The sequence below is a fragment of the Phocoena sinus genome, chromosome 16 (assembly GCF_008692025.1).
Source record: "Phocoena sinus isolate mPhoSin1 chromosome 16, mPhoSin1.pri, whole genome shotgun sequence".
In the NCBI taxonomy this organism is placed as follows: domain Eukaryota; kingdom Metazoa; phylum Chordata; class Mammalia; order Artiodactyla; family Phocoenidae; genus Phocoena; species Phocoena sinus.
This window is the reverse complement of record NC_045778.1, coordinates 68,553,166-68,578,021: the sequence shown is the minus strand read 5'-3', so window position 1 is coordinate 68,578,021 and position 24,856 is coordinate 68,553,166. Positions and strand designations below refer to the sequence as shown.

Below are 24,856 nucleotides of genomic sequence, written 5' to 3'. Positions count from 1 at the left end.
CGCTAGTTGGCAATCTTAGACTGACATTTTACCAAATGGGAGATGTATTAGAATGACGTGTGCTGAGAAATTATTGCCTAATTGAAAAATGACTGTGTTGTGCTTCATGCATTGTTTTGAAACTTCAGGTTTGTTAAACTGGGGGGTCTTGGACTCTAAGATGCTGTGAACAGTAGCCCCGCACAGTGTCCACAGATGGTTCTGAGGCTTTAGTCTTCTCAGAGTCATCGCTGAAAGTCCAATTCCATGTGGTTATGTTATAGCGAAAAGGAGACAGAGGCTTAATATGAGCTCACTCAGTTCAGCAGAATCTAGGGTAGGAACAGTAGCCCTCAGTAGCCTTCAGCCATTTCTCCTGTCCTCTTCCGCCCAGGCCAGAAAGAATGCTGTGGGACTAGGGGCTCACCCCTGGGGAGAAGGTCCTCAAGGCCGTGATTGCTCAAGTCACGCTAACCTCAGGGATGTATCTGAGACGTGTGCTCCGCCCAGGCCACGCTCCACCACGAATCGGTGCTGGTTCAGTCACCTCTTAGTCTTTCCCAATCTGCCAGTGCACACTCCCTTCCGTGATCTCACGCAGGGGCTGCAGGGCATCCTGCAAAGAACAAGCAGGGACAAAGGGACGGTCCCGGCCCTGCCCTTTATGGCTACCCAGCCTCAGGAGACTCCTTAAGCTCTCCTAGCTTCAGTTTCCCCACCATCACAAACAACAACAACAATAAGAATACCTAAAAGGTATGGAATGCTTATCCTGGGTCAGGCGTTTGTTTAAATATCGTGCGCGAACCATGTCATGTAGTATCTAGGTAAGTACTGGCATTACTCCCATTTTTACAGTTGCGGTAACTAAGGCACCTGTAATCTTCAGTAACTTGCTTAGGGTCATAAGCCGGCAGGGAAATGATTTGCTCAAGACCATACGGCTGGTAAGAGGCAAAGTGGGGCTCTGGGCTCCCGACTCTGGGTTCGGTGCTCTCTGGCTCCCCCTGGTGGCTAGATTAGGAACCCAGGTGCCCTGGCTCCCGAGTGTTCTCTTAGGGACCACCCATGCAGCATCCCCACAGGACAGCAGCTGGTGACTCTTCTGAGAATCCGAACAAACATTTAAACCCCGACATTGTTCTGTAGATGGGAATAAGAGCTCGTCCTTTGAGAATGGCGCAAGGACTGAATGAGATAATGAGTCTAAAGCAAACCACACCCTGTGCGAGGTAGTGGTTATGGTGATTCTTTTTAATATGACGAATATACCCCTTCCCCTGGCCGCCTCCTGGGTGCATCTGCTTATGTCATTCCTGTTAGAACTCAGGGGCTGAAAGCTGCAGCTCGTGTGTCTGCTGCACTGTGCTCCAGGATAGGGGTGCCGGGAAACCCCACGTGGGACTCCGAAGGTGGCTTCTAGGCCTTCATATATACAAGGGCAAATAGTGAGGCTGCCATGTGGGGAAGCCAAATTCAGCTGGGCATCCTGAGAAGGTCTCTTATTATCTTAGAATCCTTCTTTGAAACGGTCTTTGGGCCGATTCTCCTCGACTCCCCTCCTCTCTCTCCCTGTTTTATCGTGAAGTCTGGGGCAGGCGTGTTGTTTTTAGGGTCTGCGTGAATAGTCAAAGCTGGGCTGGGAGCAGAAATATCAATAGACAATTCATTTATAAGAGAGTCTAAGGCGCAGTCAGATCTTTGGGGAACCTGCGTCTTGCCTTCTGACTCACCTGCGCTCGCACTGTTCAGCTCCACAAAAGACAAGTTGAAAGCGTGCTCCCCCGCTTCATCTCACTTATGAAAGGAGCAAGGCCTGGCTGTGAAGAGGCCCTGTAGGATGATTCTCTCTAACTTAGAAATTTATCCAATTTTCTCTGTTCTTTATCAGAGTGGAAGGCAAAAGCTTTGCCGGTGTAGACTGAAAGATCGCGGTATAAAAAGCAATCTCCCTGACATGGGGTTTTGAAACGTGCTCTGGGACCTGAGTGATGTCTCCCTGCACCAGTTGGAAAGCAGAGTGGAATTTGCACAGGGGCCTCAACCAGCAGACAGTAGATCAGAAACGGACCCTCTTTGAGGCCAGCTGTGAGGGGCACTGTGATTCCTGAAATGAAAGAAAACTAAAAAGGCCGAAAAGGCTGATTTCAGGAGTGGGTGTTTTGCGTTACAGCAGAGCTTATATCTAAATTAGAGAAAGGCTAGCAACTTCGTTTAGATCCAAATTTCAGATTTCCTTAGAGAGTCTCCTTCCACCTTTAAAAATGCCTAATTTCCATACGGAGAGGAAGAAAAGCAACTGTCTCATCGTAGGTAATGGTGGGCAAATCAAAGAATGGTAATTAGATTTATCATTTTAGGGGACTCCTAATCAGACCCACTGTCTTTTGTTTTGTTTTGAAAATGTCAGAACTGAGTTCATTTGATGCCTTAAGTTTCCCTTTTATATACACAGGTGTTAAAGGCTGCAGGTTACATGGTCAGTACCTACTACGGACCCATTGTCTTAAAACCGCACTTACTATTTTCTCCCCAGAATTGATGCTGTACTCCTGCTCTTTTGAGTCCTTAAAAGGAAGAAGGTGGATAAACCTTAAGCCCATTTGTGCAATATAAGCAAATCTTGAGTAGAAGCAGGAGAAGGGGTAAACCGAGGCACAGAAAGAGTAAAATGGCTTGCACGCCATTCGCCAGGTGTAGCCAGGTTTGTTCCAGTTTTGAGAGTCCCGCTGTAATCGTCTTCCCCTCCCCCCCACCACCGCAAGAAAAAAACAAATCTAACACATAGAGTGGCTTTTACCCCTCAGGACTCTCAGGTGTTTTCATGAGAACAGAGGGGTTGTCATGACCTTCAGGTATCACAGAGAGAAACTGAGTCACATTTTGGTACAGAGATTTGCTCCGAGTCACAGCAGGTTTGATCCAGAGCTCAAAGCCCTTTGATCAACTGAAAGTGTATAAAAACGTTTCTGTTTAGGCAGGCGGTCAATCGCCTCACTGCCAGAATGAAACAAAATGACGGGGGCTGATGTGTGGGCTGGGGTGTATATCTCAGGTCGTTCTTAGGGATCGTTCCCGCAGGTCAGTACCTTCTGCTTCAAATCCAGCCAGTTTACGGGTGGGACCTTCCTGTATCGTACACTGGACCCGTTATTTGATTCTGGACAGAGTGCACAAACTCAAACAGTTTGACTCGATGACATGCAGAACGCACCTCAATGAAGATGTTGAAATGTTGCGATGAAGCATTTTTACAAACGCCCCACAGTCTTCGACCCTCTCCTGATAAAAGCCAATGATTTTCTTCCTGCAGTTGCACTACAGATCAGACCTGATGGGCATGAAGGGGACAGGATGGCTGGCGCTGAGTTCCCCACAGATAGAGAGTGCAAAGAAAGCCGGAGAGCTCATCAGCGAGGTACCATTAATCTGACTCTACCACAGACGCAACCTGGCGTTTATGTCCTCCTGACCAGGGAAACTGCAGATGGACTGGAGATCCCAAGAGGGCCCCATGGCCACTGGACTCCTGATATTTCTCTGGGGCCATTTTCAGCCAAATCCCGAGACAGAACAAGATTTCCCTCCCAGTGAATTCACTTGCGGGGGAGTTAAAGGCATGTTCCAGTCGGGCAGTGAAAGAGGGGTGATGCATTAGAAGATTCTCAAGAGAGGCGTTAATGTACAATTGTGATCTAAGGTGGCCCATTATCTTTGGAGAGGCAGGGAGAGGGTTTGCCACCCATCTCCTGAGTTTACTCACAGAGTCCAGTGTCTGGGGGTCGTCTGACTTCAGAGGCTGTGAAAAGTTGCACAGAGATGGTTACGTTCACTGAACTCCCCGCCGTATTGATGACCTAGAGAGTCTTGCCCTGGGAGCTCGTTGAGGGTGCCACAGCTTTCTTCAGTTCCTTAATGACAGAACCTACTTTTATAGGGTCTGGGCAGGGCCACCTTGTTGCTGGATCCCTCCCTTTATTGAATTCCTTTATTGTGATGAGCTGTGGCATTTTGCAGCCTCTCTTTTCAAGAATGTAAATACCCGGAAAATGTTCCTTATCACAGAGGCAGCTTGGATCTCTTCCGTATGCTGGTGAGGTGCCCACCAAGAAGAGAGACGTGTTTTCCAATCACGTCATTGGCACATTTGGTACTGAGTAGATGGGGTGAAGCTGCACTCAGAAAAGTGCATGGTGTTTGATTGTTTCATGAGAATCTTGGTCCTTCTCTTACAGACCAAATACCGTAAAAAACCAGACACTATCAAATTCACCACGGTGGTTGACTCTCCAGACCTAGTTCATGCCAAGAACAGCTACATGCATTGCAATGAGGTGGGTGTTTTCTCTTCACTCATCCCAGGCCCAGGAGTGGGTAGTGCTGTGCAGTGGTCAGTGCTTAAGATGTGAGGGCAAACCTTTTGTCCCTTCCCCGGGCGATCTTGGGTCAGTTTTCTAATGTCTTCTAACTCCGGTTCCCTTATTTGAAAGGAGGGTAATAATAGCAACCATTTCGTAAGATTGAGTGAATTAAATGAGGGTTAAATAAATAAAAGTACGTGAAGCTTTTAGCAAGTATCGGAACATAGTAAGTCCTCAATAAATGTCTCTAGTTTGACTCATAATCATAACAATAGTAATACTAAGTATTATTGATGATTCCTTACCGAACACTAGATCAGATACATCTTAATTGTTGATAAATGATAATGGAGTTAAAAGCTTAGCATAAGCCAATTAGAAAAACAAAACAAAACAAAACGGCTATATCAAAAGCTTCTTTCTGCTTTTACTCTCTATATGATTTAGCCCCATTTCTTCTCTCTGTATTAATTTCAAAGAATAGGAAGTTACATATATATTTTTTTCTCTGAAATTGTCCAGGGATTGGATTTTGCACACTGACAAAGCTGCCCCATGTTCACAGAGCCCAAATGTTGTACTGACCAGTTGACATTTGCAAAACCCAAATTGAATTTGGGAAAGGGTTGGAATATTAAATATTATATTTCCTCTCTAAAACTGGATGAGACTCAACCGCTTCCTAAAATTGTTTGCAATTCTTAGATCGCTGCCCTAAAAATAGCAACTAAGATAAAGCTTGAGGTTTGTTTTTGTTTTTGTTTTTGTTTTTTTGCGGTGTGCGGGCCGGGCCTCTCACTGTTGTGGCCTCTCCCATTGCGGAGCACAGGCTCCGGATGCGCAGGCTCAGCGGCCATGGCTCATGGGCCCAGCTGCTCTGCGGCATGTGAGATCCTCCCGGACCGGGGCACGAACCCGTGTCCCCTACATCGGCAGGCGGACTCTCAACCACTGCACCACCAGGGAAGCCCAAGCTTGAGTTTTAAAATTGTGTCTTCTTGGGACACAGGGTGGACTGTGAAAACTTGACACTTCTGAACAGATATTAAGGCATCTAAGACTTTTTAGCTGTTGTGTCTTTTTATTATTACTATTAGTGTTAAGTAGCAGAGGTATGAAGGCATCTTGTCACTAGTAAAAAGCTTGAGCAATGACCAGTTGCAAAGGTTCTCTGAAATATCCACCCACTTTTACTGTTTGTGAAACACACAGGTACAGCCAGCCAGAGTGATGGTTTGTGACCCTTTTGGGGCAAATCTTGATGAATATTTTAAGCAGGGTTTATTTAAAACCAACCCCGGGGGCTTCCCTGGCGGCGCAGTGGTTGAGAATCTGCCTGCCAATGCAGGAGACATGGGTTCGAGCCCTGGTCTGGGAGGATCCCACATGCCGCGGAGCGACTAGGCCCGTGAGCCACAATTACTGAGCCTGCGCGTCTGGAGCCTGTACTCCGCAACAAGAGAGGCCGCGGGGCCGCCATAGTGAGAGGCCCGCGCACGACGATGAAGAGTGGCCCCCGCTTGCCACAACTAGAGAAAGCTCTCCCACAGAAACGAAGACCCAACACAGCCAAAAATTAATTAATTAATTAATAAACTCCTACCCCCAACATCTTCTTAAAAGAAAAAAAAAAACCAACCCCGCCACCGCCTGACCCTGGCCACATGGGCCCCTCCCTTCCTGGGTGGCTTCTGGAGGGATGCTCTCCATGGGCTTCTGTGCCCTGGGGCGAGGGAGGGGCAGGAAAGGGAATCGGCCCCTTCTTCACCTTGGCTGCAGCAAGTGCGGGTTTTCCATTTACTGTGAGCCTTCTTCCCCACAGCGCCTGTACAGGTCAGGGGATGCCGAATCCCGGCACAGATACACCCTGGTCCCCGACCACCCCGATTTCACTAGAGCCCGCCTCAACGCGCTGCATCTGAGCGATGTAAGTGAACCAGCGGTTCGTGTGGTGTGTGCCTGTTTCTGTAAAATGATCTGTGTCCAAACGGGATTTTATTTGTTAAAAAAAAAAAAAAAAAAAAAAATAATGTCCCAGGAAGGGAGGCTGGAGTGGAAAGAACCATGGATTGAGAGTGGGACAAGCGACATGTGTGACTTTGAGCCACTTTCCTCGCTGGGCCTCAGTTTCCCAGCTGTAAAATGGGGCTGGAGCTGTGCTAGCCGATGCCTGTGGTCCTTCTAGCTCTCAAATCTTAATGCTGGGCATGGCTCCAGAGACCTCAGTCAGGTGCTGGGTTACGGCCAGAGCAGTGTTGCCGGTGCCCTGGCCCCGCGGGTGTAGACACCTGCTCTGTTTGTTCTTTGGACACCTCTCCTTAGCCATTCAGAGCAGTGTAAGTTTGGAGACAAAGTGGCGCTTTCTCTGCTTTCTGCCGTTTAGAAAGATGCTGCAATTGTAGTCCATCTGGTCCAAACACAATCCGCTCCTTTGTGTGTGAGGCTGTAGACCCCAACACGTCTGTTTCCCTTGGATGTGTGCCCTTTGCATGCATCACGGAGATGCTGTTTCCTAAACCCAGGCTTGTTGGCAGGGGTTGGAGGCCCCTGGTTGTAATAGAATAGGCGGCCGCTCTTCCAGCAAAGCTGTGATCCTGGGATAACAGGTATCGAGGCGGCAGAATCAAAAGACGCTGTCAGATCAGAATAACACAGGCTGAGTGTGTCGGCCTGGGGCAGCGCGGGGCCTCCCAGAGTCTGGCCATTCTTCCCCGCCCTGGCCCGGCCATTGTGTCCTGGGGCTCCGTGAAGATCAACAGGGGGTTGGCGAGAGGCGCCTTCTAGTTAGCGTGTGTATTAGTTTGTTGCGTTTGTAAAGCCCTGTGGGATCCCACACAGTGAATGTGATGGTGCTTTGTAAATATGAGTTATTATGACCATTTGATGCTTTTGAGGGCTGTGGGAGGGATAATTTTAGAACAGCAGCTCTGGTGGGCTGACCTCCATCTGGGGAAGAGGGACCTCCCCTCCGCGGAGCTGGTGGGCTGACCTCCATCTGGGGAAGCGGGACCTCCCCTCAGCGGAGCTCGGACAAAACATCCATCTCATTAATGCGGCAAGGCCCCCATTAGAGGAACTATTGGAGGCCCATGGCCCTGGAAACTGGGATAAAACTACCAGCCCATCTGGGGCCCAGCTTAAGGAGGACAGCCACCCCAGGCTGGTGGCGGAAGCATCTCTCCTCCCACGAGGGATGCCAGTCTGCCGAGTTCCGGAGCTGAAATTAGCCGCCAGGGCATGCGGGTATGGAGAACTCATGGACCTCTTTTGAAAGAGCACTTCTTCGGGGGCGTGGAGGATACGCACAATTGGATCAAGTGCTCTGTGAGGATGATGTGGAGGGAAGGTGACCTTCCTGGGCAAAGAAAGCCACTGAGATGTGTAAGGCAGCCGAAATAACTAAAGAATCAAATGACTCTAATGTGTGAGGATGAGGGCAAAGCTGTGCCCACTGTGATAAAGAAGAGGAGCACCCAGGGTTCCAAATCAAAGCGCCTGCGAAGTCTAAAGGCTCCCAGTGGCAAGGCAAGAACCTCAACAGAATAAAAAAAACCCGGGGAGGAAGTGATGACAATCAAGCAAATAGTATATAGGGAGACAGGAGACGGGGGTCCAGCACCTCTGGGAGAACACCAATTTGGGCCGTGCCCTGGAGTTGACCCTCTGTTACAGAGCCTCAGAGGCTGGGATGCGTTGAACACCAGAGTGGGCTGACCTCGGAGTTTGATTATGTGGATGGGTCGGTGTCATTCCCTAGCCCAGATCTGGCATGGAGGCGCTCATTAGGAAGGCACCGCAGCAGACCCCTTTCCAGGGAATGATAAGGGCTTTGACTCGATTTGCTAGTCTAACATTTGCGGGACCATCAGAACAGGAAGCGTAATGCTGGAGGGGCTGGTTAGTCTGTCATTGTCTGAATGCCCCTCCCCTTCCTCATACCTCTCGGTCCCGCCGGCTAAACTCAGTGGTGACCCAGGAAATCTAATCCTTTGGGCCCTGATTGTGATCTGTCCGTAAGGTGATGACCCCAGCGATGATTGGTTCTGTATTTCTCGCTGCTTGAGCAAAATAGGCGTCTGGCTCCTGGTTTGTGGTGTTGGGGCCGGAGGCGGGGATGAAGGTGGAGGTGGCGAACAGCAGCAGGGAAGAACGATGAGCTCCACCGCGCTTGGCTCAAGCTTTCCATGGTCCCCGCTAGCTCCAGGCCCGGTTGTGGGGTGGCGTGAGGGCACTTCGCTTTTTTTGTGCCACTTTTCCTGGGCTTAATCCCCCGAATCCCCTGTAGAACAGAGCCTCAGCCTTGACCTCTATTTCCAAGTGACAAAAGTAAGGTTCTTAAGGGCCCCCTCACCTGCCCTGGCTCTGGGAATGAGTGAGAGACCGACACGCTCTGGGGCTGTCACTTTGTCATCTGTTGGCGATGTGCCTCGCCTGCTGTCTCCCTTCTCTGTGGCGGAATAAAGAACAGCCTTCCGCTGGGATCTCCAGATGACTCCTTTCATGGAGCCATTCCCTTATCTTGAAAAAAAAAAAAAAAAATTAGCTACATGAAGGCACGGGAGATTTTGATGCCTCCATCGGTGATGTGGGTCTACCTGAGGACTGAGAGGATGTGATTACAGACTCCCCGAGGGTGTGTGAGAACAACTTGAAAAGGGAAAAAAATGAAAGAGGAAGATGTGACATACGGGGGTCAGGAACTCGGGCAGGTTCCTGACAATCAATTTAATTCGGGGGAAGGCTCTCCCCTCAGTGCAGGCACCAGGGGTGCATGTGGGATACAGCATGCTTCATAGGGATGCTGTGACATGGCATCAGAGGTAGCCCAGGGGCCCCCAGGAAGTCAGTGGAGCCAGTGAACATGTGGGTGCCAGGACCCAAGGAACAGAACCTTCGGCATGTGGGAAGAAACAGGGTTCTTGAACTTTTGAGTTTGGGCATCTAGAAGCTGCAAACCTGAAACACTGAAATAAAAGCAAAGACAGAAAGAAGGGGGTCAGGGGCACCTGGTACCAGTGGGATGTAGCAAATGAGCCAGACCCACAGACCCCAAGACCCACCAGAGCAGGGCCTGATGCTCAGGCTGGGGGCTGAGAGCCGAAGCCCTTTGTGGCCAGAGCTGGGCAAGTCCTCAGGATGGATGTGGGACCACGGGCTCTGCCATTCTGGGCACCAGCAAGACAGAGGGTGCGTGTTTAGGAACCACTCCCACTGAGAGCCAGCAGCATTCCAGACATGGAGCTCCTCACTCCCCGCTCACTCATTTCTTTGTTTCCCCAACTAGAAAATCTACAGAAACTCTTGGGAACAGACCCGGGATGGTGGCTATGACTTCAGGCTGGACGCCATCCCGTTCCAGACCGCCCGGGCATCCAGGGAGATTGCCAGTGACGTAAGACCTCACATTCTCTCCCTCTTCTCTCTCTCTCTCTCTCACTGATAGGTTTTGCTCTGGTTTTCCCAGATCTGTTGAAAGGCAAACCACCGGCAACCAAAACTGAACAAATATTTCAAATGAAAGAAAAAAGTTGGCCTTATTTTTTAGCATCTTAGCCAGAAATTTGGAATTGGGGAGGGTTCTATTCCCACTCCCTCTGTTTTAAGAGAGGCACTCTTATAGGTTGATGCGTGTGGACAGTACCTAGAAGTCAATTAACGTATGGTTGATTTGTTGACCTTTAATTGAGGGACGATTTTTTTTTAGCTGAAGTGCACCGTGATGGGATAGAAAGAGATTGGGTTTCCCCCCTAGATTGGCTTGAGTTCAAATCCTGGCTCAGTCACTTAGGAATTGGCTCTATGGTCTTGGGCAAGTTGCTTAAATTCTCTGAACTCAAATATCTCCATCTGTGAAATAGACATCTAATACTGGTCTCCTAGGATTGATGTAGGGATGAAACCAAAAGGGTTCATAGTGTCATGTACAGAACATGACAAAACACGGCAGCTTCCGTTACTGAATAGGAAGATATCATTAACTAGATACGTCATCATTCACGAGTGGCTTGTTACTGGTCCAAAGTGAGATAAGTACAGAAATCAAGAGCAAGCATTCAGAAACGTTCTTAGCAATTAGACGTTATGACCTCCAAGCCTGTGACTGGTGGACTTCTCTGGCTGAGCAGAGTAGAGGCCAGTTTTTATGTGTTGTCAAATGTACCTGGTACCACTACATACTAATCCCAGGCAGGAGGACCGCATATCGGACTTTTGACAGATTGGAAATTTTAAAAATCGAAACAAAATGAATCCTGTCCTTCACTATAGATGGTTTGAGGAGCATTGGACTGGGTCCCTGCAAGCTGGAAAGAATCAAAGGATGAGCGGCTACTGAGAGAGTGGGCACATTTTTCTTGCTGTTGGATTATTAACCATTACAGCAGCAATAATACCAGCAGCCAACACTCGGTGGGCATATGAGCCTGTGCCAGACATGAAGCTCAGCCCCCACTGAATCCTCTCAATGTCCCATGGGGTGGAGGTTCATTCTCCCATTTTATCAGATGGGGAAACCAAGAAACCAGAGAGACTCAGTAACTGACCCAAGGCCACACAGCTAGTAGGCAACAGAGGGAGATCCAGATCCCAGGTCTACTTGAATCCAAAGCTGTGCCCTTAACCCACGGCTGAACCTCCTGCTGAGATCCTGAGGACTGGTCCTAGAAGGGAGGTGGGCACCCATGACCCCCCTCTGCACCTCTGACCTGCACTCCCGGTACAGAGAGGCCTCCCTGCGGGACTGGGGCCTGCAGACTGGGTACTGCAGCATCCACGACGACCCGAGGATGAAGCGTTTCCTCAGTGTCAGCAAACTCCAGAGTGACAACGAGTACAGGAAGGACTTCGCTAAGAGTCGGTCCCAGTTCCACAGCCGCCCAGACCGGCCTGGCTTCCTCTAAGCCAAGAGGAGCCAGCAGCTGGCCAGCAGTGTGTGCTACAGGCAGCCCCTGCCCTAGCCCACCTGAGACCCAGAGCAGCCGGGCCTGAAGCATGCCGAGAAGGCCCACGAGCTGCAGAGCAATGTGGGCTGCCCTCACTCCCTGGCCGAGGCCCGGCCTCTGGGGCCTCTTCATAAGAGATGGCCAGAATCCCATGTCCCATGTTACCTTCAGGGAGGACCTGGGCTGAGATAGAACCCAGGAGACCTAACTCAAGAGTGCCAGAAGAAATGACAGGAATTGCAATGTACTGAGTCCCTCCTGTGGGCCAGGCTCTGTGCCGAATGCTTTCTGAGCGCCGTGCCACATAGCTCTCACAACCAGCCCATCACTGCCCCAGTTCACAGATGGGGAACCTGAGGCTTAGAGAGGTGAAGTAACAAACTCAAGATCACATGGCAAATAAGCGGCGGGCCTGGGATCTGAGCCCCATTTGGTCTGATGCGAGAGCACAAGCTCTTCATTGCTGTGCTGTACTCTTTCCAAGGGATCTTAGTAGTCGCCTGGACCGTGACCTTTCTCTGGGGGGCAACTGAAACCCAAAAAAGGGAAATGACTTCCGTAAGGCCACAGAGCAAGTCAACATGGGAGCTCGGCCTTGAGCCAGGTCTCTGACCCTCCACCCCCGTTACAGCCCCATCACTTGAATGGAAAGATGCAGAGGACAGCGTTATGCTGGCCCAGCTCCCAGCACACAGGGTCCTCGATGCCAGGGAGCTCCTGCTTAAGCTGAATTGCCTCCCTTGACGGGGCTTCACTGACAGCATATTCTCCAGGGCAGGCTTTTTAAGCCTCCCCCCAAAGCCTGCTGACCTATTCCTCTTGCCTCCCTCCTCCCCCCAAGGTTAAGTACAAATCAGACTTGAACCTGACCAGAGGTATTGGCTGGACACCTCCTGGCTCCTACAAAGTGGAAATGGCTCGGCGGGCTGCAGAGCTGGCCAACGCGAGGGGCCTGGGTCTCCGGGGAGCTTACGTGAGTAGCGGGCTGGCTTGCAAGACCATGGGGGAAAGGCATACTCATTGTTTCTTTTCAAACTTTATTTTTGGCCAAAGGTCAGCTGGCTCTAAAGACATGTGAAATGCAGCTCAGGCAAGGCGCCTAATTTCATGGGTCTGAGGTGACCAGGAGGATGACACCCGGGTTAAACTTCCTGCAGGGTTTTCTCTGAAGTCACAGCCGTAAGTTCTTCGGAGACAAAACGTGCCGGGGCTACATCAGTAGCAGCCGCGGCAGCCCAGGCTGTGCTGTTTGCTCGTTACATTCACGGAAGGGGTCAGGGACTTGCTGGCTACAACAGTCTGGGTTTTGAACCCTACTTTGTTCGGAAGAAAGATGCCACGTCTAAATGAGAGATTGGCTTTACTTCTCTCTCTTTCTTGCCTTGAGGATCCTTCTTCTTGGGGAGGACGGAGGAGGGAGAAAGGAAGGGGAGTGCCAGCATTTTAGACAGCTTGTCCTATGGGAGCAGGACAGAAGGTTCGTCTTAACTCAGGGAGGTGTGTTTGATTTCTGCAGGGGGGGCAGGAGGCTGTAGAGACTGGAGATGATCAGAGGGGAGATGTGAACCCAGATGCCACCGAGATTCTTCACGTCAAAAGGAGGAAGGCCCTGCCGTTGTGAGTGGGCGGCGTCCACCTGGGATTCTTGGGAGAGAAGCTGGAGAGGAAGTTTGCACGCCAGGGACATACATGGCTTCAGTTGGGGCCAACTGTGAAAACAGCACCCCAGCCCATGCTCCGATCCTCCTTTATTAAAATAACAACCCTCTGAAAGTGGGTGGAGAATGTTGTATTTTGGTCCCGTCAGACACCTAGAAGTGGGTGGCCCTGTTGCGTGCCTTGAGTGTCTGGGATGAGGAATAAAGATGTAAAGGTGACCCCCACTGAGGCTAAGCCGTCTGAAATCTCACATTTGCAAATGTCCATGTCCGAGGTGAAGGCAGTCGATGAACACTGATTTTCTAGAAGCTACAATTGTTGGAAGGGAAGCAAACATCATATACTTCAGGTTGAGTGTCTCATTTCTGGGTTTCCCAGGAGGGAGCCTGAGGATGTGGTGGCCATGCTGGTCCAGGGCACCCCAGGCTGGGCAGCAGTGGTCTCTGATTAGAGCCTGGATACTCGGAGGCGTCGGGCTATCCACGGCTGCCCGTGAGGCCTCGCCTTGGCTGGGTGTTAAGGAGGATGGGCTGTGAGCTTTGGAAGACACCTCAAAAGCTAGCCTCCCTTTCCATGGTGGCTTTGATCCAAGTCAGGAATTTGGTCACTTGGGTGTAGACTCCTGGCTTCTTCCCACACTCCAGGCCCCAGCTCACAATCCCATAGACGTAGTAGGTACCGTCCTTCTCACAGGTCAGAGGGCCTCCAGAGTCACCCTATGGGAAAAAGACGCAGGAGTCAGCCTTGTGAATAGGAATACATTCAGAGACAGCCCCACCCTCCGTGAGGGGATGCCGGGGGTGGGGGTGGGGCGGGGGTTGGGGGAGACTGCTGGCCAGCCCTGGGGAAAGTAACAACAAGGCTCTTCCAATGCCTCATGTGACGCAGTGCTCTGAAGGGAGAGAAACAAATACCGACCTACGTCCTGAGTCAGTGAGGGCTTCCTGAGTCAGTGAAGCCACGGGGCCGGGGCCCAGTGCCAGGCCCAGCCCTACTTCCTGACCCGCCGTGACTCTTAGTGATACAGGTATTACAAGGGGCCCTCAACTTCTCATTCCGGCAGGGATCTGGCGTAGGCTGAGAGGTGCCCTGTTTGGATAGAGCCCTTCCAGGGCCCACAAGGGCACACACATGGCAAGGAGGATGGGGCTCAGAGGCAGCATGACCTTGATGTTTAACATGGTCCATGGAGTTAGATCTGCTGGGCTCCAAACCAGGCTTACCGCCTGCTGGCCAACGGGGCCTCGGTTTCTCACACTGTAAACCGTGGATAGTAACAGAACCCCTGCCCCGCCCTGAGGGTCATGTGAGGACTAATGTTTGTAAAACACATAGAACAGTGCCTGGTTCATATTAAACCCCCAGTTACACACACACACACACACACACACACACACACACACGCACACACACTGCTGCTTACGCACCGCGACTGGTAGGATTTTTAATGAATTGTCTCTTTCAATCTTAGCTACAATCTGCTGATTTTATGGATACACTCTTTCCGTTTTATAGATTAGACACCTGAGGTTGGAGAATTATTTCGGTGCAGTGGGTTGAATGTTTATGTTCCGCTGCCCCCAAATTCATATGCTGAAGCCTAATCCTCACTGGGATGTTATTAGGAGGTGGGGCTTTGGGGAGGTGATTAGGTCATGAGGGTGGAGGCTTCATGCATGGTATTAGTGCCCTTACAGAGGAGACCCTAGAGAACTAGCTTTCTCTCTCCACCATGAGAGGACACAATGAGGAGTTGGCAGTCTGCAACCTGGAAGAGGGTCCTCACCAGAACCCACCCATGCCGGCACCTGATTTCAGACTTCCAGCCTCCAGGACTGTGAGAAATAAATGTCTGTTTTTTAAGCCAGCCACCAAGTCTAAGGTAACTTTTTATAGAGGCCCGAGCTGACTAAGCCATTCAGTGATTGATAAAGGTCACAAAGTAAAGGATAGAAGCAGCTTTCAAACCCATGACCATCTGCTTTTAAAGCCTACAAGGGAAGCCCTTGAAATGCCTAGAGAATTGAACAATCTGTTTCCTTATTCGTCTTCTAGGGACTTAGGGAAAATCAATCCCATCTGCCCACACGCCTCCTTTGATTAGGTGGATATCTGTGGCTCCTTGAGAAGGGGCAGAGGGTCACAGTACAGCCACAAACCCTGGGGAGAGTGATCGTGATTTCCCATCCCCAAAGGGGCTCAAGGCTGGGAGATCATTGTTGGGTCCCTTTGTAGGGAGGAGCTCAGATTTGAATGTGCCCATGCTGGTCCCCCAAAGTCCTATATGGGGGCTGGTGTCAGGCAGGTTCTAAATTGGCTCTGGCCACAGAGAAGCCGCTCAGCCAATTAGTTTATTAGGGTTAAATCACCCTCCCCCTACACACACACACACACACACACACACACACACACACACACACACACACACACACTTAAACCCTAATGGTTACTCAATATTATCGTGAATTCTCTGGCGTCTCATCTCTCTCCTTCCAAGCACTGGTCTTTGGGACTGTTCCCTGCTTATTGGGATTCGCAGACAAGCTGCCCAGTGCTGAGGCCATTTAAACACAGTGGAGCAAATTCCTGCTCTGCCACTTGCCACCCAGGTGCTATAGGCCAAGATGGTTTCTCTAAGCATCTGTACAACGGTGATAATGACATCCCCTTCACCAGATGGTTGTGAGAATTAAGTTGGACAATGTGGGCAAAGTGACAGCTATGGTTATCATGCTGGGTCGTCCTGGTTTGATGTGGACTCAGATTTGCCAGAGGACAGACGTGTCCCCTCTAGCTTAATGGCAGGTGGGTCTCTGAACCCACCTCCCAGCCCAGGGTTCTAAGGGCCCTCTGTGCCCGGTGTAAGGTCCTGTCAGCCCCTCCTTCTTCAAGTACCATTTGGAGTCTCTGACCTGGCAGGAGTCTTGCCCAGGCTTCTGGAGGTTTCCTGCACAAATCATACTGTCATCGATCATGTGGTCATACAGTCGGCGGGAGTTGCACACAGTGTTGCTGATGAGCTTGACTTTGGCGTCCAGGATCTGGTGGGACCCGTCTCCTGAGGGGCAGAGAAAGGAGGTTGCCACTGCAGAGACCAGGCTGGAACCTGCCCCACCAGAAGCCAGCAGCAGTCAGAAGAGGGCCACCAGACCTGAGCTCGGCAGGAAGGGTTTTCACAGGAGATGGGCAGAGCAGCCTCATCTTTCAGGGCTGGGGACTCTTCGCTTTCAGCCTTCACGATGGTTCTACAGACCTTCAGTGCTGTGCTTATCCCATGCAGCAGAATCATTTATGCCCTCCTCTGTCTCCCCAGCTAGATGGTGAGGTTGGGCAAGCAGGGATGGTGTCTTAAACCTATTTTTAATTTCCCATGCCTGACAGAGGGCTGCACGTAGTAGAGACTTCATGACGCGTGAAGTGCCCTGGTTGATCACCTAGAGTGCCTGCTTCCCAGAGAAGACTTTTCCTTGCCTACAGAACCTCTGTTCTTCTCGATCTGCTCTCGTCAGCACCACGATGCTGAAAGGTTTACATGGACTCCAGTGAAGTTAGCTACAAAAATGTTTCCTGGTTAACCCTAAATCTAATTATCTATCAGAAATCTTCTTTCCCAGAAGCCTTCTGACAAATGTGTGTATTACATTTCACTTTCTTCATGAATATGGGCCTATTTAAAGTGATTCTTGCTTTCCATTATTTGGAACAAGATTTGGGGGGAAGAGAAATCTATTTTGAGTATTTGAGAGAGACTTGATATACACTTCTGAATTTCATATGTGAGAGGATGTAACCTTGTCAGTACTATAAGAAAAGTAGCCCTTTGGTTACTTTTTAAGATCAGACCAAATCCTAGAGATAAATCAATAGCTTGACTTAACAAAAGTTTCTAGAATGCTACTATGTAGAGAGCCTTGACCAAAGCACCGTAGTAGAGTCAAAGGTGAATGAAACCTGACCCCTGCCCTCCAGGGGCTGACTTAATGAATATATCTGGAGAATTCTATCGTCTCTTGTTATCATGATTCCAAACCTAGGATGTTATTGGGAAACCGAAACCCAGCTGTCCAAGTCAAGTGAGAAAGCCAAGAACCTAATACAAGTCTGTCTGACTCCAAAATCCATCTTCTTTCTAATGTATCCTCTTTCCAATGTACCTAGGAAAGGAAAAAGTTCTCCATGGATACAGGATCAAGGCTTGTTGAAAGTCAAAGATCTAAGGGTTGGGGCCAAGGACAGATATGGAGATCAGAGAAGACTCCTTGAAGGTGATGAGATTTAACTGGAGCTTGAGAGATGGGGCAATCCCTTTCTTTGGTTTATACATTTTGAATATAACACTGATATCTAGTTCAGGAGGGCAGTTGAGTGTAACCCTTTCTTGTCTGGTGGATGTAACTCACCTGGGCCTCAGGAGAATGCATGGCCAGACTCACCTGTTTCTGTAACACCCCAGCCGGAGATGTGACACTCAGTCCCAGGGGGAAAGGGACCATCAGGCAAACATACAGTTTTCACATATTTGGATTCCAGAGCACAGTGACCATCCACTGGCTTTAGCTTGAGCAAAGCTAGGTAGAGAAAGGGGAAATGGGCAGTGATATCCTCTCTGTCAAAGAAGCATCAGCTTCAACTTGATTGGAAGGTGGACCTAGCAAAGCCCCATTCCCAATAACTAAAAGGACTCTCCGTTGGTCATTTCATTCTTTTAACTTTCAATTCGGAGGAGTAATAACACTTCAGGCTGAGTTTTAAATTACTTCTAATCCTTTTTTTTAAAAAAACAGGCTTTAAGGGGGAAAAAACGATATCGAGGAAGCAGAAGGAGTGAGAGGTCTGTGAATGGAGAAATAGGGGACAGAACTAAGCAGGAGGCAGATCAAGTACGTCATTGCCTACCAGGTGCCAGGTGTGCATGGGGATACGTGAACATCACGTCGCTTAGCACACAGGAAGTGGAGACTGTACATCAGTGTGCCCGTTTTACAGCAGAGGGAATTGAAGCTCAGAGAGGTGAGCCAGCTCTTAGTTCAAGGCTGAGCTCTCTCCACAACGCAATGTTCCTAGCATCTCTTCCCCTCAGTTTAAGAACTTGTGCCCATGTATCTGCAAAGCTAACACAGATCTTGAAGAACTAAAACACTCTACCTTACAGGGTCTATGAGGGACCAAGAAGGCAACAGCACCTTCTAGAACCAAACCTCAGCTTTCCATCAGTAGAGAAACCCACCCAGGACAAGACCCATGGGAGAGCCACGATAGAAGAGACTTGCCAATGTCGTTGTAGGGAATGTCGTCTCTTTCGTCATAGTGGCTGTACTTGAATATCTTCTCCACCCCAAAGCTCTGCTCGTGGAATTCTGTCTTCGTCAGGTCCTGGTCCCCTAGCACCACTTTTAGATATTTGGCTTTTAAGCTACAAGGGAAAGTAAGATGATCAGGAACTAGCCCTGGAATTTGAGAGCCTGGAGCCACACCCTGGCTCTGCTCCTGGTCAGCTGTGTGACCTTTGACAGATGACCTGACCTTCTCGCACCTCAGCATCCCCATCTGTAATCATGGTCTTGCTAAAGAACTCTCCTGCTCGTCTTTAAGTAGCTAGTTTCGAGGCTTGCATGTCATAACACATGTAATGCACGTGGTGAGCATTCTACACATGGGAGCTCTCTTCTATCTGGTTGTAAGGAAACATCCTTTTGCCCTTGGAGCAAGATCCGACCCCCAGGTCCTGCCAGAGTTGCCAAGATGCTGCTCAGATGGGGAGAGAAGAACACTCCTGGAGACTGCAGCCACCCTAACCTCTGCTCCCAGCAGGCACCTACTCGGTGCAGTGGGCGGCAGTCAGCACCCAGCAGGGGTGGATCAACGTCCCCCCACAGAAATGGCCCTGGGGCATGGAGATGGTCAGTCGCAACGAGGTCTGCAGGGACGCCTGCCATGGGTGCTTGCCCGCTGTGCTCTTAAAGCCGCCGTAGATCCTCTTGACCTTCCTGTCTGCTGTCTCAGTCCTCCCGCATGAGTCAAACTCGGGAAGTTTGGTCAGGGGCTCTGAGTTGGCAACATCTGTGAAGCACAAGAAAAATAAATCACACTTCTCACCCTCCCTGTAGATCCTCAGAAGGACCTTGTCAGAGGCATGGCTCTGCATCCGGACGCTTAACTAGTGTCCAGAGCTAAGAGACTATACTAGTGCATATAGGATAGGCACGTGTGCAGTTAGCATTTGTGGAATACATTGATTAATACAAAGCGAGTCTATAGGATTAATGATGAAGATGTTGCTTTTTCCTTCTTATTCTGACATGTAGACAGACACATAAAAAATGTTTATCACTTATACGTGGAATCTAAAAAATACAACAGGTTAGTGAATGTGACAAAAAAAAGAAGCAGACTCACAGATATAGAGAACAAATTAGTGGTTAGCAGTGGGGAGACAGAAGGAGGGAGGGGCAAGACAGGGGTAGGGATTAAGAGGTATGAACTATCAGGTATAAAATAAGCTACAAGGATATATTGTTCAACGGGGGAATATAACCAATATTTTATAACTATAAGTGGAGTACAACCTTTAAAAATTGTGAATCACTGTAGTGTACACCTATAACTTACATAATATTGTACAGCAAATATACTTCAATAAAAAATGTGTGTATAAATATATAACTCCATCTCTGGGTATGTATTTAACTATTTGTTAATGCACACATATATTCTGGAGGCTTTTTTGGTGCCTAGGGGAAGATATTCAGATGAAGTAGAGCGGGGGAGAGAAGACATTTGCACACATAACTGTCATGCAAAGGGGAGAGCAGCAAGTGTTGCATGGATGGTGCCCAATCTATCCCATGCAGTTTGTAAGAAGGGAGAGGTAATATTTCACTTGGTAAATCTTGGAGGACTTCCTGGAGGAGTGGTTACTTGGGTTGATTCTCAAAGAATGGTTGGATATGAACAAAAGCGGGTATGGGACACAGTATTACAGACAGAGGTGACCATAAGAGCAAAGGCACAGAAATGAAACTGTCCAGGGAAGTAATTCCATTGAGCAGAGGGAGGGTGCATTGCTTCAGACGTGGGTAGAGAGGTGGGCTAAGGCAGCGAGGCAGGAAGACTGTGAGGCTGGAATTCAGTCCATGCTGTATCCTGAGAGGCTGTGGAGACCCAGCCACTGTTTGATCACCACTGTACACGGAAGGCCTGGCATAGCGCCTGGCATCCAGCAAGCAATCGATCAGTATTTGCTGAGTGAACTGACTGGGAGTCAGGAAGCCTGAGTTTACAAAGGTATCCAAGTCTGCTCGACCTCCCGAGAGGGGAGCAGAGGGTTGAGCAGTTGGGTTGCCACTGGGATGGCAAATGGTAAAGCAGGAGTTGTGGAAGGACCGGGGTAGGACAGAGAGGGAGTTCCAGGAACATCTGTCTATGGCTCTGCAACCTCCCCACTACCCGGGCCTCCAGACAGCCACAGACTTACCTAGGGCTGAGCAGGCGGGGACATCACAGTACTCCCATTTCACCTTTGCATTGTTTACTTTAAAGAAACACCAGGGCTTTTGGTCTTCATCTGGGTTTCTAAAATTAAAAAAAAACAAAGTAAGCCGGAGTCAAGGCTTGGTGAACTCGCTGGACCTCATTAAAAGTCCTTTGAGTAAGAGAGCACCAAGCTCTCGCATCCCCCTGGGACCACATTCCATTCCATTCCTCCAACAGGTTAGCAAACCTTGACATATTAGGGTGGTTATAGTTTGGGGGCCAAATCTTAACTTCCAGAGGAGAATCTCAATAACCAGGGAGTAGTTCACGAGCTTTGTGCCAGGTCCACGGGACATATTACATTGTTTGTAGGAAAATAAATGAGATCCCTGTTGAAGATCCTTCTTTGTCAGGAAAGTGAAATAACTACAGAAACATGGTGAGAGTAGGGCTCCTCTGCCCAAACCTTCAAGTTCTGTGCATGGGAATTCTCTGAGAGCGGCTGCTGGGGGTCACCCTGAAGACAGTCCCATGGAGGGGGCAGCTCAAGGTAAGTGAAAGTAGAAGGAAAACTGTGTCTTGTGCTAGGGAAATCCTCTTGCTTAATGGAACCAGTTTAAAGCCATACAAAAAAATCTCTGTTTCTATATGCAGACCATGCATGTCCTTGGTCTTGGTTAGACAATGAGCTGTGGGAGGAAGCCAACAGGATGGTCAGGAAGACGGGGAAGAAGGTACCAGTCATCACCAGGGATAGAAATGGCATTATTCTTATTTGGGAAAACCTGCACATCCTTGTGTCAGAGACTGTCATGCTAACCAAACATTCCATTTTCCATTTATCCCTTTGAAGTTCCATTTATCCCTTGAAGTTATGTGAGACTATATGACTATTTCCGGCCAATGAAACATGTGTGGTAAGATGATGTGTCACTTCTAGGCTGAGGTGGTAAAAACCTCACGCTCCATGTTCCAGTCTCGCCTTGCCCTTCCTGTGTATTTGAGTAACTAAGTGAAGCTAAGAATACCCGCTACCTCCACACCCAACCTACATGACACGCGTAGCATTAATGGGAAATTAACATTGATGTGCTCAAGCCACTGGGATTTGGGGGTTGTTCATTACAGCAGCATAACCTAACCTATCCTGAGTTGGAAAATCTTCCTAGAGAGAAAGCTGATGAGTTTCAGTGTTCTGTTCCAAAATTTCGAAGCTGGCCCAGGAGAACTAGGAGCAGAGGGGAGGGACAAACAAATCCCTCCATTGACAAGTGGCCAAGACGGAGGACAGGGAGGATGGTAAGCTTTACCTGCAGAAGTTGTGCTCCCCAATCCCATGGGCCTCAGCATCCTCCATAAACATGTTGTAATTCTCCTTCAAGAGGAGGTGGGAGTTCCAGTAAAGGCACGAGTGCTGGTTGATTGTCTTACTCACTTTCCCTCGGTAAGAGTAGCCATCACCAACATAGCAGTCATCAGAACCTTGGAGAGAGCAGTTGGGAATGTGAGAACTGAGACCAGCTGGTGTGCCATGCCTGGAAAGGACTTGGCAGGTATATCAGGTGGTGAGAGGATTGGGCCTGAATGCTGATCACCCTGAGGTTTCACTACGAGTTCCCAGAAATAAGGTGGTTTGAACGCTCCACATTCAACCCAGCTTAAAAACAAGGAATATCATGGGGGTGGGGGGTGAGAGCTGAGTTCTTTAATTTTGGCTCAAACAAGAACCAGTGGTAGGTAGGTTGAGGCCCAAGGATACCCAGGAGTGTTTGACTTGCCTGCACTATATCCCAGTTTATGACTTCCTCTACATGGAGCCAGACATACCCTACGCCCTTAGGCTGGAAGGCCGAGGCAATAGCAGAGCTTGGGAATTGACTTGAACCCTGTTCTGGCAACAAAATGCAAACAGATAAAGGAGTCCAGAGGCCTCACACATGTCCCTGAGTTTCTGATGAAGTGGTACTATAGACCCATACCTATTTCACAGAGTTTCCCCTTGAACTGGTCAGGACAGGTGCAGGTGAACTTGGATCTCCGCCTATGCCGGGAGCAGGTGCCGCCATTTTGGCAGGGATTTGGCCTGCATGCAGGAACCGCTGTGAACACAGGAAGTGGGTCCAGGAAGGCTCTTTAGAAGGAGTTGCAGCTACATCTGAGCTGATGAGGAGGTATTGGTGGCACTTTTCTGGTGTCCATCCTTTCACAAAAATGGGTCACCAAAGGGGAAAGAGAGACCCACTGACATGCAAGAAAACATACACACAGACCTTAAGAACATAAGCAAACATGGATGAAGCAATATGATGGAGGCCAGCAAAAAAGAGTCTATAAGTAGATGAGTCGCTCAGTGAGGAAAAACAAGATGCATAGACTGAGCAGGAATTTGGGGGCCAGTCTGAGCTAGGTTGAAACTTAGCTCTGCCTCTTGACAGCTGAGTGACCATAAGCAAGTTAGCTAACCTTTCTGAACTTCAATTTCTTCACCTGTAAAACTGTTTCTTGTAGTGTTTTGGGGACAATGTGAGAGAGAATGTAAATCTCCTGGGACAATGCCTGACTCATAGCAGTGAATAAATATACATGGCCCATTCTAGGAAAAGACCAGGGCTTACTTCCTAGATGAAATGAGTTTCAAGATGATTATTTTTTTGTTGGGAAGAGACACAGACAAGTCAATTCTCACTGGACTTTCCAGAGGTAATGAATCTTAGAAAGTCCTAGTTAAAAGGGCCATCTTGGATGCCGCCAAAACATTGGATGTATCTGGACTTCCACACAGGAGGATATTGACATCCCAGGCACAAGCCACGGTAGAGAGAGCTTAGCATAGAAGAGGCCTCCAGCACTTACCTGTGGAGCAGTCTTCACCCCTGTAAGGGTGTTTACAGGCACAGCGGTAGTAAGGAGAACTCTGAGTAATGAGACAGTCTCCTCGGCCACATGGGTTGTTCTTGCATTTGTTTTGCACTGTAGGAGATCAATAGGGAAGTAGGGACAAAGTACAGGACATTATTTGGGGCACATTTTACTTTGAGAGGTACCTGTACAGTACAATGTTCGGGAGGGGAGTGCAGGGGCGTGGGGAGAGGTGGTGTTGGTGAGTGATAGAGCATATGCCCCCGTCCATGGTTCTGAAACATCATGCTCCCCACCTAGACAAGGCTTCTCTCTTGTCCTTGGGTCATGGATGATTGCTTCCCAGTTCCTTATGAGCTTCTAGGGCTCATAGTCTTTATTATGCTATTTTTATAAAAACCTTGATCATTTTTACACCTTCAGAAAAGTGGAGCTGCAATTTGAGTTTCTCCATTGTATAGCTGATTTTATATTCCATTTACAATTTTGTCATTCTTCCAAGAAGTTGAGGGATAAACCCAGTGACTATGTTTGTGCCTGATATCCCAAACCATCCTGAAAAATTTATTGAAAGATTTTGTAGGATTGAAAATGGTAGGAATAACTGAAGAGGGCACAGAGAAAACAAGTCAACCACAAAACCCTCACTTCCTCCCCCACCCCACTTAGATGGTTGCTAGATGCGACAGAATCCAGGTTCTCTCTAAGGGTGCAATTAGCCTGTAAGAATTCTATTCCCAATACCTTATTACATAGCCTCATGTTATGCCCACAAGAGGTCACTAAAAGTGGACACACCGTTTATCAGAGTCTCCACGAGTGAGGATGGCAGGAAGAGAGAGCATGGGGCTGGGAGTCAGGCACCAGGTCTCTAATTTCTGCTCTTCTCTTAATTAGCTGTGTAACCACAAGCAAGTCCCCTGTACACTCTGGGCTCCCTTTCTCTAACAAGGTTGAGCCTTATGTGCCCTGAGAGCCTTCCTGCTCTTGTATATGAACAACATTTCTCTGTTGAAGTTGGTCTAAACACTCTTGGTCAGAACCCAGCTATTATCTCCTCTTACCCTCAATGTTCTTATCTGTGGAATGGACATACTAGTCCTATCTAACATGTAAGGGTGAGGACTCAGTGAGATGCTGCCTGTGACCATGCTGAGGAACCTATTATGCACAACATAGTATGTGTGATTGTCAGCCTTTTCACGGGATTACTGAACCCTTCTTTACCCCCTAGAATTGGAGGAGAAACTGCCTCTTGTTCAACATGGAGGGAAGGTTGGATCCAGTGAAGGTCCACTCACCATTCTGACACCTGTTTCCAGAGAAGGGGGCTGGACAGCTGCAGGTGAATGTGGCCCCGCTGATGAGACAGTCCCCACCATGTGCACAGGGGTTGGACAGGCATGGATCTAAAACACGTGGGCAGAGGTCAATGTTGCAATGAACAGCAGGCAAGAAGCCCCCTGTCTGCTCACTGAATTTCCATCTCCTGCCCCAAATGAGAGAGGAACTGCCTAGCCAGTGATTGGGGAAAGGGGGAAACATGCATTGACCTTAAAGAGCTGGGAAAACTGCCATCATAAG

At 49.0% G+C, this 24,856-nt stretch overlaps 2 protein-coding genes across 9 annotated transcripts in view; one reads left to right on the top strand and one right to left on the bottom strand.

The window, feature by feature from the left end:
- The window catches only part of NRAP (nebulin related anchoring protein), a 74,421-nt gene extending 61,485 nt beyond the window's left edge, over window positions 1-12,936 (top strand). For all 7 annotated transcript variants that reach the window (XM_032609313.1, XM_032609312.1, XM_032609311.1 and 4 more), the window contains 6 exons: window positions 3,293-3,397; window positions 4,215-4,313; window positions 6,163-6,267; window positions 9,625-9,732; window positions 12,123-12,254; window positions 12,798-12,936. In XM_032609313.1, coding sequence (XP_032465204.1) covers window positions 3,293-3,397; window positions 4,215-4,313; window positions 6,163-6,267; window positions 9,625-9,732; window positions 12,123-12,254; window positions 12,798-12,902 — 654 coding nt within the window. In that variant the 3' untranslated portion in view covers window positions 12,903-12,936. The remainder of the gene's footprint in view (window positions 1-3,292; window positions 3,398-4,214; window positions 4,314-6,162; window positions 6,268-9,624; window positions 9,733-12,122; window positions 12,255-12,797) is intronic.
- HABP2 (hyaluronan binding protein 2) overlaps window positions 12,299-24,856 on the bottom strand; it is a 36,932-nt gene continuing 24,374 nt past the window's right edge. Inside the window, exons 4-13 of one of the 2 annotated variants that reach the window (XM_032609316.1) lie at window positions 24,574-24,681; window positions 23,267-23,383; window positions 22,393-22,512; window positions 21,724-21,895; window positions 20,415-20,512; window positions 18,760-19,000; window positions 18,211-18,353; window positions 17,374-17,508; window positions 15,853-15,998; window positions 12,299-13,656 (exon numbers count right to left, since the gene is read on the bottom strand). In XM_032609316.1, coding sequence (XP_032465207.1) covers window positions 13,492-13,656; window positions 15,853-15,998; window positions 17,374-17,508; window positions 18,211-18,353; window positions 18,760-19,000; window positions 20,415-20,512; window positions 21,724-21,895; window positions 22,393-22,512; window positions 23,267-23,383; window positions 24,574-24,681 — 1,445 coding nt within the window. In that variant the 3' untranslated portion in view covers window positions 12,299-13,491. The remainder of the gene's footprint in view (window positions 13,657-15,852; window positions 15,999-17,373; window positions 17,509-18,210; window positions 18,354-18,759; window positions 19,001-20,414; window positions 20,513-21,723; window positions 21,896-22,392; window positions 22,513-23,266; window positions 23,384-24,573; window positions 24,682-24,856) is intronic. The other variant, XM_032609317.1, reaches the window with a different exon arrangement.